Here is an 11,528-nt window from a genome sequence, read left to right on the forward strand (position 1 = left end):
AAACATTATGTTGTCTGAATAAATAAGACTCTACCTTATTCTCAAAAACAAAAAAAAAACATTCATGCCCCCCATTGACGCATTGGCATATCTAAATATCTGAAGGTATATGCATTCCAAGAGCTCAATGTATTGGTCTTCAAAACCTTTTGCTTCACCATAACAAAAGATTTCACTCTTTTGAAAGTTAATTTTAAAACGAAACAACTATTCAAAAACACACAACAAAAGTCTTATGTTTTTTGCTTGTCCTAAGTCGTGTTCCATAAAGATAATTTTATTGTTAGCATATTATAGAATCGACAAGCCATCATCTCCAAGTTACGTGATGACCCCCCTCCGTTATTTGTTCTTCATCCTTTGCTCTTTTAATTAAGAGTGCAAGCATATCTACTACGATACTGAACAAAATAGGTGATATTGGGTCACCTTGACGTAGATATTTTTTTTTTTTGCATGTAGTGTCTAATGTCATCATTGACTTTGATACCCACACTACTACAGTGACAAAGCTCTCAATCAAATTGTACTACTCCTTCTGTCCCTGAATAAATAGATTTCTAGAGTTATCTTAAGTCAAACTTTTTAAACTTTGACCGAATTTCTTGAAAAAAACGTTAAAACTTATGATATCAAATTAATATTATTAGATTTACCATATAATATATTTTCATAAGGACTCATTTTATGATATAGACGTTGTTATCCTTTTCTATAAAGTTAGTCAAACTTAAAAAAGTTTGACTGGCACGGATTCTAGGAATTGATTTATTTAGGGACGGATAGAGTATTTATGAGAGAAGCCTTTCATTCTCAAGGGTTGTTGTAGGAAGGACACTTTTTAAAAGTCAATTTTGATAATCACTCAGTTAAGCTTTTTAGTGTAGAATTCATGAATGGTCTCGTGTAATATGACCACGCGTTCCATTATGTTTCTGCCTGGCATAAAGGTCGTGTGTGATGGACTCACCACTATTTGTGCTACTTTGTTGATTCTGTTTGTGCCAACTTTTGTGAAAATTTTAAAGATGATGGGGGTGTTTAGTTACCCCAAACTCCTGAATTTGGCACTATGAAAAAGAAGATTTTCCGTCATATCAAACTTGCGGTACATGCATGGAGTATTAAATGTTGACGAAATCAAAAACTAATTGCACAGTTTGATTGTACTTTGCGAGACGAACGTTTTGAGCCTAATTAATCAATGTTTGAACAATTATTACCAAATACAAACGAAATGCTACAGTGTGCTACAGTGCACACCAGTAAATTCGGCATCCCCGAATCGGCGAACTAAACGTGGCCGATATTAAGAAGACATATTGGTCAGTATCCTTGGATCTGTTTTGCATGTTTAGGCCCCGTTCGCTGGTCTGAAACTTGGCTAAAACTGGCTGAAAAACACTATTCCGGCTGAATTGTTGTGAGAGAAAAACACTGTTCCGGCTGAAAAAAAGAAGTCGAACAAGCCGAATATGGGGTAAGCCGAACATGGCCTTAGGTGAAAGGATATTTACCCTAAAATTTAGACTAAAGAGCGGTAGATGTTCTTCATAAAAATCATTGAAAAGCGCCACTAAATCCTCCTTTATCACTTTCATGAATACTTGACATAATTCTGCAGGGAAGTCATCAAGACCAGGAGCTTTATTGCATTCCATTTGGAACATAGCTTTTTTGAACTTTGTTTCGGTAAATGCTGATGTAAGCATATCATTTTCAATAGCAGTGACTTGTGATGCTTTATGCTAGTTAGAACAACTCGTGTCTAATAATGGTCGATACAAAATCTAATTTTAAGACGTATCAGGTCGCACCCACTGTAGTGACCAAGACTGATTCACCGCAATCCTGCCAAGGACAGATTGTTCCGTCTTTGCCAAGTTTGGCGTTCAGGGCTACCTGGATTCAATTTTCACTGTCTTTCGGCGATTTGATTAAGGTTTGGTTTGGAATATGAGTTGGATCTTGGTCAATGATATATTCCTTTATTTTCACGAACGTGGTTGGCTTGCGTTTTTTGCGCAACATTATTATTTACTAAGGCTGGACGAAAAACTCGAAGCTCGTTAGCTCGCTCGGCTCGTGGCTGGCTCGACTCGGCTCGGCTCGGCTCGTTAAGATAACGAGCCGAGCCGAGCCAAGATTTTAGCTCGTTAGCTATAACGAGCCAACTCGAGCTAGCTCGCGAGCTGCTCGCGAGCTAAACGAGCCAAGCTTCCAGGAAAAAAAGTATCATTTAAGGTAGTTAGATGCATGAATAATATAGTATTTTATTATACTTGTATATATATTAGTGCATATTAATTTTTTTATTTGATTTAAGGTTGTTAGATTCATTTCTTTTGTATTATTATTATTCTCAAACTTTAAATAAATGCAAATATTATATTTTGTGTATTTTTTATACCTGGCTCGCGAGCTTAACGAGCCAGCTCGAGCTTTTAACGAGCCGAGCCGAGCTGGCTTTCTGGCTCGTTAAGATAACGAGCCGAGCCGAGCTAGCTCGTTATCTTAACAAGCCAAAACGAGCCGAGCCCAAACGAGCCGAGCTGGCTCGTTATCCAGCCTTATTATTTACTCATACAGCACCATGTTCTACCTGACAAAACTGGATGACGACAGCTAACCCCTCCGAGCAGTGACATTGACATAACATTAAAACCAACTAATCATAGCTTCGCAAAAAAAAAATCATAGAGCTACAAGAACTACAGTGTATAATTACTCCAAAAATAGTACAAAAAAAACGGAGCAAAAAATTGCCACAGGTCTAAACAGAGACGCCCAGCAGATTTGCAGCCACTATCACCGAAACCAAATCGCGGGCCTCTCCGTATCAAATTGCTTGGGTCTTCCTCCTCCCCACGTCCTTGTATCGCGGTTTACAGGGAGAGGCGGAGAGTCGTGGCAGCACGTTTTCCCTGATCCTCTTCCTGTTCTACCCATTTGTTCAGCCAATACGCTCCACTTCCGTCGCTTCAACGGCACGGGAGAGAATCTCTACCCAGCCAGGCAGCCAATCTAAGTCCTCGCTTGGCTTGCTGTATCTCCTATCCTGTTCCGCGAGATTTGTGGCGATTCTGCTACTGATGAAAATTTTGAGTTCTTGAAATTTCTTATACGAGTGTCAGTAGCCAACAGCTGATACAAAGATCCTAGCTTTTCTATAGTCCCTTTCTGTGACCTTGCCCAAGAATTTGGTGTTTTTTTTGTGTGCGTGTACAATTTCTTCCAAGAATCTGCTGTTTTGGGAGATTGACCATGGGCGGCGGCGGCGCTAACGACCGCTTCGCGGGAGCCAGCGACCCGCTGCTCCCCACGAAGCTGGATGGGGGCGAGGACGACGCCGGTGCCTCCGCGTTCCACGAGTTCGACGGCGCTTCCTTCGCCGGCGCGGTGTTCAACCTCTCCACCACCATCGTCGGCGCGGGCATCATGGCGCTACCGGCCACCATGAAGGTGCTCGGCCTCGTCCCCGGCCTCGTCATGATAGTGCTCGCTGCGCTCCTCACCGACGCCTCCATCGAGCTGCTCGTGCGCTTCAGCAGAGCCGTGGGGGCGCGCTCCTACAGCGCGGCCATGGGCAACGCCTTCGGATTGTGGGGCAGGAGGCTGCTCCAGGTCTGCGTCGTCATCAACAACGTCGGGGTCATGATCGTCTACATGATCATTATTGGTAAACGAAACACATCATCAGGGCGCAGCCAGTTTCGATGCAATTCATCTTTTTCTTCTTCTTTGCCTCAATGAATTTCTTAGGATTGTGGTGTCTTGGTCCTTGGTTTGAGAAATTGAACTTACATATTCTACTGCAAGTTAGCTCAATTAGTTTTCGGATTGTTCTGGAGTCTTGACCGTGGATTTAGGAGCAGATGTTGTTCACTGTTGCTTCCTGTGCAGCATGCGCACCGAACGAGAAATGGAATTTTGGGCAATTGACTATTTTTGCATTCAATAAATTTCGGCCCGTTACGGGAAAACATCTTTGTTAATTGGTAGCATATGTATTTCCTATTTCTGTATAAGGTCTGAGACCCCATGGGATGTTGGTGTAAATTCTAGAATAAGATATTCCATTCCATAGATACTGTCTGAAAGGAAATGTGAGTTTGTTTCACTTGTGGCCAACCAGAAGCACTTAGTATCATATGCCTTTAACATTTTCAGTTCTGCATTTTATACTTCAAATTTGATAAAATGCTACTCCTTCAATGTTTCCCCAGTTTGATGGTAGCTTACCATGATTGCCTCACGGTTCAATGTTTCCCCAGTTGATGCCTTGAACTGTGGATATTAGTTCCTACTGACATACAAATGTTCATTGTTTACCACAGGTGATGTGCTTTCTGGAACCACTTCTGGTGGTGAGCATCACTATGGTGTGTTAGAAGGATGGTTTGGAATACACTGGTGGAATGGGCGTTTCTTTGTTCTCCTTGTTACAACCCTTTGTGTTTTTACTCCACTAGCATGCTTGAAGCGTATTGGTAAGCAATTGAACTACCAAGAAGTTATTACAGGCTCTAGAAGGTTAATGGATATTTGGTTCAGTACTGTATATTTGAGAACATGCGTTTCTTTTAATTTTTCTCTTGCAGATTCACTGAGCTATACATCCACAATATCTGTTGCTTTGGCGGTTGTATTCGTTATTATTACTGCAGGAATTGCTATCATCAAGTTGATAGGTGGACAAATTCCAATGCCCAAGTTGTTTCCCACTATTCCTGATTTGGCATCTGTTTGGGAACTTTTTACAGCAGTGCCGGTTCTTGTCACCGCTTATGTTTGCCATTACAATGGTATGAGCAATTTCTAATTCTGACTGCATATAACGAATCTTATTACAAACAGAATGGAAAAGGTGCACACTGCTATTTTTGTAGTTGCATTCCTGGAAAGTTGCAGATGACGAATAATGTGAATGTCAGGGGCATAAAAACGCATGTAAATGACAAAATGAATAAATAGTCATAGGCTAGTTTGATAGCTATCCCTACAACTTGTTTGAGCTGACGTCTTTAGTGTACAAACAAGTCCTAGAGAAAAAAAATGCTTGCTTCTCAGCTGTCTAAGGAGATCTGATTTACATTTTTGCAGTTCACCCAATTCATAATGAGCTAAAGGACTCTTCCCAGATCAAGCCAATAGTGCATACATCATTGACACTATGCTCGGCTATCTACATCACAACAAGTTTCTTTGGATATCTCCTCTTTGGTGAATCTACACTCTCTGATGTGCTCTCCAATTTTGATTCAAATCTTGGGATCCCATACAGTTCAGTTCTAAACGATGCTGTCAGAGTGAGCTATGCTGTTCACCTTATGCTTGTGTTCCCCATGATATTCCATGCATTGAGGCTTAATTTGGATGGGCTCCTCTTCTCCTCTGCAAGGCCTCTGTCTTCTGACAACAGAAGATTTGGCATAATGACAGCATTGCTCCTCCTAGTGATTTTTGGGTCTGCAATCTTCATTCCTAGTATTTGGGATGCCTTTCAGTTTACTGGGGCAACTGCTGCTGTCTGTATTGCCTTTATTTTCCCAGCTGCAATCACTTTAAGGTAACTTGATGCTGTTAAAACTTTGTTCAGAATAGCTGTAACTGTGTTTCCTTCCAGCAGATTTATTTGCCTAGTTTGGTGTACTTGTTTTCTAGTTCTAGCATTCAGATGGACCTCTGAGCATGTGGGAATGAGAATAAAAGAAAATAAACCCTGTCTATGGTTACTCTAAGATTTTGTGGATTATGACTGTAGGTACACGCTGCTAATATTTAAATATGTAGTTGACCTGATAGATGCTGGATTATAATTTGTACGAAATTGTGGATTGGTTTCTGCCATGATTTTTTTTACAACAATTGCTGCCATGATGGTTAGTTGTTGAAAGACACTTCATTCTGGTAACCTCTAATCCCTTTTACTTTTGGCATATCAGGGATCCACAAGGCATTGCCAAGAAGTGGGACAAAATTCTGGCGGTCTTCATGATTGTTCTTGCTGTTGTATCAAACGTAGTAGCTGTCTACAGCGATGCCTACAAAATATTCCACAAGGAAAGTGCTCCTTCCAAGGCCTGAATTGGGGAGTCCACTGAGTCCACTGAAGATAGATCTTCATAGTGGTTTGTATGTTAGTTATCGTCAATAAAAGATCCATAGTTCGTTTAGGCTTTGCTTTTGATGATTTGTTTCATGGGCGATGGTCTGACTCAAATCGCGTTGAGTTTCATGTGTGTATCTACACACTGGGGCTGAAGAGTTGCACAAACTGAAGTGCTTCGGTACAGTAAAAACAGTTGTATCAAATGTGAAATTATAGAGTTACGATCATGATGACTTGTTTTTGAAAATTGTGTTGGATGCACTGTTCGCCTAAACGGCCGTTTAGCCCGTTTAAACACCGTGTAAACGCTACACGGTGGTGCGCCGTTTTCGTTTAATCACCATTTTATCCCGTTTAATTGGCCGTTTAGCCCGTTTAATGGAACGTTTTGCCTGAATAATGGCTAAACGGTAGGTGACCAACTGTTTACCATTTAGCGTTTAGGAAAACACTGGTTGGATGTGAAGTAACCATCAATATCTCTTTGAGTGTGCTATGCTTAGTGCGTTATTTAGAAGAACAAGTGAGAAATCATTTTGTTTTGGAAAAATTCAAGTGAGAAATCATGGACTTCTGTTCTTTCTCATAGATAGTGCGGTTTTATGGTTCCAGCCTGACAATTTAGCACGAAGGCACTTTGTAAATTGTCATGGCATTGCTGCTTGGCATGCTTCCAATGCCATGTAGCTTAGTGGTTACAAAAGTCTCAGGTGTTCAGGATTTAATGGCTTCGTACTTTTTGTGGTAGGCGACGTTCTCATCGATAAAGAGACGTTTGTGGTGACTTCGTCAATCTCGTAAGACGTCTATGGTGACTTCATCAATCTCATATCGATGATTTGTCGATCCAGTCTTCGAAGATACTATAGGGTAGTGTGTACGTGCTTTCGTTCGCAGAGGTCGTGCGTTGTACTTTGTAATTAATAAAAAAAACTAACCCCTGGTTTCCTACAGCGTTTACGCATCAAACGGTGCAACAAACTATAGCTCATCTGCTTTAGAAGGAAACTAAGGAATATCTGGTCCGGCTTCCGCAGGGCCACCAGTCCACCGTGGTTGCTCAGGCGGCGTGGAACCAGAGCTAGAGCTGGCCCACACGATCAGAGGTCTATCAGAACTTTGTAGAGGCTTATCACGAAGAACAGGTACCAAGCAGTCGAAGATCAGAGACTGCACAAGATGAACCAGCTCTCTCTTCTCCACCGCGCCCTCCACTTACATCGCCTCTCTCCCGGACGCGGCCATGGCCTCAACGCCACCGCCGTCGTCCGAGCTCGGCTCTCCTCCTCTGAACCAACCCCACAACGGCACGCAAAGCGCCTCCTCGCCGTAGCACCTCACGAAAGCATCGCGGCAGCTACGGAGGAGAGCCACCCGCGTCAAGAGCTCGCAGCGGCCGGCAATAATAACGACGCCGGCGCCGCCGGCGGCAGGACGTGCCCACTGCCGACGTGGGCGCTCGTCGGCGGCATCACGGCGGGCGTGGCCGTGGCGCTGGCCCTGTCCGCGGGTGCCGGCCCCGCCCTGGCGCTGGGGCCGGAGGGCCCCCTGGTGGAGGAGTTCTGGGACAACATGCGGCGGTACGCGCTGTACGTGGTGACGGTGAGCACAGGGGTGGCGTACACGGTGCTGCAGCCCATAGTGGAGCTGCTCAAGAACCCCGTCACGGCGCTGCTCATCGTGGCCGTCCTCGCCGGCAGCGGCTTCCTCGTCTCGCAGGTGCTCAATGCCATGGTCGGCAACTCCGACTTCATCTACAGGTACGAGTAGGTAGCAGCGGTCAGCGGATGGCGAGCGTGTGGCGCTGAGGCCTCCCTGTGCCCGAGAATGGAGATAGATGAACGTCTGACGTGTCAGCGAATCATTCGACCGTATACTAAGTGTGTAATCTCTTCGGCTCTTCGAGTTCGGCTTCCAGCTAGAACAGGAACATGACTGAAATTGAACTATTGAAGTTTATTGTCTCGTTATGGATGTATTTTACTCGGTCTGATATTACTTTGAGCAACAAGCTAAACATTAGAACACACAATCCAATTATGCTACTTAACTAATCGAGCTAATCAAACTTAATGAATACTCCCAGTAGATGTTAGATACGTAGATTTGGTTATGCACTTAAGATATAGGCCCTGTTTGGATCCAGGGGCTAGAGCTAGTTTGTGCTAGTTTGAGCTCAACTAGCCCAAAAGTATCCAAACAGGAGGGCTAGAGTGGGTTATTTGCAACTAGCCCACCCCAAACAACTATCATCCAAAAGAGGTAATTATTTGGTCTAGTTTTGGTGGGGCCCATTGAAAACTCTTATTTTTTTATTACTCCACCCGTACCGGATCCTCGCGACTCCCATCCCCCCATCGCGACTCGCGCCGCCGCCGGTCCCAACCGCGCCGCCGTCGCTTCAATCCGCCAAAGGAGCAACGCCGGCGCCCCCCCCGGAGGCGGATCTCGGTCGCCCGCGCCACCTCCCTCCCTCCCGCCGCGCCCTTCCCCTCCGTCTAGGCTCCGGCCACAGCAGGTCGCCTCCACTAGGCCACTTGCTGCGCAGGTGAGAGTGAGCCACGTCTCCGTACCTCTAGATCGGCCCCGCTCTGCTGTGCTCTGATCTAGAGAAGTTCGCCATGGACGGAGACGGATTCGATGACTTGTGGAGCTCGCAGCCGTCGGCGAGCGGCCCTGCCCGCGTTGGTCTCGACCTCAACTCGCAAGCGCCGGCGACGGAGGGGTTCCCAGGGCTTCGGTTGTACGGAGACTTGTGATTTGGATGCTTGATTTGTAAAAATAATGTATTTGTATCATTTGTGTGCGGGAGGAGGCCACACAAGAGCCTACCACACCAAATCCGGCTGGAAAGATGGTTTAAATGAGCCAAATGATTAGAAAAGTACATTTATTGTTAATCTAACCCTTGCATCCAAACACCTCTTGGGCTAGAGTTAGTTCAGGGCTAGTCTAGAGCTAGAAACTAGCTCTAACCTCTAGCTGAGCTAGAGTATCCAAACAGGGCCATAGTACACTAGAAAAGTCAAAATGTCTTATAATTTGAAATAAAGAAAGTACACAAGCTATAGTTTAAACAAAGTGAATTGTACAAGTGTAGTAGACAAACCAACGAGAACAAGTGACACGATGATTTCTACCCCAAGGTTTGGTTGTTTGCCAACAAACTACATCCCCGTTGAGGCGAGCTCTTAGATCACTGCTCCTCTACAAGCCTCGCAAGCCCTCATTGTGGACACTTATTTATGAGTCGGCTAATTAAAAGGTCCTAAATGGATAGAGGGTGAATAGCCTAAAAAAACTCTACAAATTCACTGGAGCAAAGGGTTAGTAACCTAAATAGCGAAATGCAATTTTGCTCTAGCTCTATAAGGGTTGCAAGCCACCTGCACTACAATTCTAGTTGATCAATATATCTAGATCAATCAATGGCAATGTCACTATTCTCTAACTAATGAGCTCTCAAACTAACTACACTAAAGAGCTTCATGAGACAAGCTACTCAACAAACTAGCAAGCTCTCAAACTAATTACACTAAAGAGCTTTGCTACACAACTATATATCAAAGTAAATGCAAGAGAGTGAGTAAGGTGATTATACCGTCGTGGCGAGAGACAATGAACCAATCAATGAATACCAAATGAATCACTAGGAGAATTCCAATCACAATGGACACAAGATTTTTCTCCCGAGGTTCACGTGCTTACCGGCATGCTAGTCTCCGTTGTGTCGACCAACACTTGGTGGTTCGGCGGCTAATAGGTATCACACACCTAGCCCAACAATTGGGCACCGCAAGAACCTACCCATAAGTGAGGGTAACTCAATGACACGAGCAATTTACTAGAGTTGCCTTTGGCGCCCCATCGGGGAAGGCACAACAACCCCTCATAAGCACTTTGATTAGGGGCAGACACAATCACCAAATCCCCTCACCAATCAACAAATCACCAACCGTCTAGGTGACGGCAATCACCAAAAGTAATAAGAAATCCACAATTACAAGAATCACCTAGTGCCACAAAAAATGCAACCTCAAATGCACACACACTAGGGTTTTTCCCAAATTCTCTCTTAAATGAGCAACAAGCTAGGAGAGGGAGAGGAGGGAGAGGAGATGCTCTTCAATCTCACAAGATCAACACTTTAAATCCTCAATCTCACTTAGGGTAAGCACAAAGCTTTGGGAGGAAGAGATGAGAGGAAAGCTTGTTCTTTTTTTTTTGGTTCTCGCAATAATTAGGAAGAGTGAGCGAGAGAGGGTGAGAGAAGGCGGAAGAAGGAGAGAAATAGTCGGCCCCATGTAGCTAGTCCAACCGGCCACCCTCCTCTCAGTGCATGGGAAAGCCAACGGCAGGAACAACGGCTCCAGCTAGCACTCTCTCACTGACACACAACCCCCATAGCTTTCTCTGTCCAACAGCTCCTACTGCAGCGAACGGAGCAGCAAGCAGCAAATAGTCAAGAGCAAACGGTGGAACCAGCAGCAGCCAATGGGGGAGCGACAATGCCCTATGCACGGATGTGCTTTTCGTTCGGCCAAACGCGAGTCATGACCCTATCACACGCATGAGCGCCCCACATGCAAAGGCTGATGGGGTGTTGGTATAATTTAATACACACAGAATAATCTGTAAGTACACAGATATTATATCATTGTAGCACTTCACCGAGAGTAGCCTAGATTTATATTGAACCCAAAAGAACAGGGGGGAGAATAACCAATTCTAACTTAACCCAACTTCTCAATCAAGGCTAGATAATAGGAGCATAGAGAAGACTGCTAATGTTTTCTAGTTCGAACTTCGGTAAGCTTTGTTTTCTATTGTTCAATTCTGAGGATATTACTAAAGAAAACACAAACAGAGTATGTTTCTATAGTAACAAAGTCCTGCTAGGCCTACTAAGAGTCACCCTCGCGAGCTATCATCGATCCAGAAAATAGAGTACATCCACGAGTAACCGAGTCTAAGCACCATGCTTACACTATGAATACTACTTTAACCCAGGAGCTACAAGGATTAAAGTACTCAAAAGAGAGTCACAAACCTGAAAAATAATATGAATAAGATGCTTACTTGAATTAGAAGCCGATTACTGTAGAAATCTCAGAAAGCAAGTTCCAGAAGAACTTGATTTCGCTAACTTACAAGCGTAGAGATAGCACCGACAAGTCGGGACTTCTCCAAAACTCTTCCCTCTCACTCTATCTCTCTATCTCTAATACAAGACTAGATCCTATCGAGGACTAATCTTCTCTTGATTCCTAGCCCTGATCCTAGTGGACATATGAATTAGGGTTTCTGGCTTCTTAGATCTCAGGATAAAATGAGGCTTATGCTTGGGGGGAGAGGCAGGGGCTAGATTATATAGCTCTAAGGGTCCAACATAAGCCCTCGGATCAAACCAACTTAA

General features: G+C 44.1%; 2 protein-coding genes across 2 annotated transcripts; both read left to right on the forward strand.

The window, feature by feature from the left end:
- The first annotated feature begins 2,792 nt into the window (after window positions 1–2,792).
- LOC136520392 (amino acid transporter AVT6A-like) lies at window positions 2,793–6,339 on the forward strand. Its single transcript, XM_066513894.1, has 5 exons — window positions 2,793–3,679; window positions 4,338–4,490; window positions 4,602–4,805; window positions 5,104–5,569; window positions 5,946–6,339. Exons 1-5 carry the CDS (start codon window positions 3,265–3,267, stop codon window positions 6,085–6,087), a joined length of 1,380 nt encoding a protein of 459 aa, XP_066369991.1. The 5' UTR covers window positions 2,793–3,264; the 3' UTR covers window positions 6,088–6,339.
- A 910-nt stretch (window positions 6,340–7,249) lies between these two features.
- Window positions 7,250–8,096, forward strand: LOC136522103 (uncharacterized). Its single transcript, XM_066515890.1, has one exon. It carries the CDS (start codon window positions 7,292–7,294, stop codon window positions 7,880–7,882), a length of 591 nt encoding a protein of 196 aa, XP_066371987.1. The 5' UTR covers window positions 7,250–7,291; the 3' UTR covers window positions 7,883–8,096.
- Window positions 8,097–11,528: the final 3,432 nt, after the last annotated feature.

Source organism: Miscanthus floridulus, chromosome 18 (genome assembly GCF_019320115.1).
Source record: "Miscanthus floridulus cultivar M001 chromosome 18, ASM1932011v1, whole genome shotgun sequence".
In the NCBI taxonomy this organism is placed as follows: domain Eukaryota; kingdom Viridiplantae; phylum Streptophyta; class Magnoliopsida; order Poales; family Poaceae; genus Miscanthus; species Miscanthus floridulus.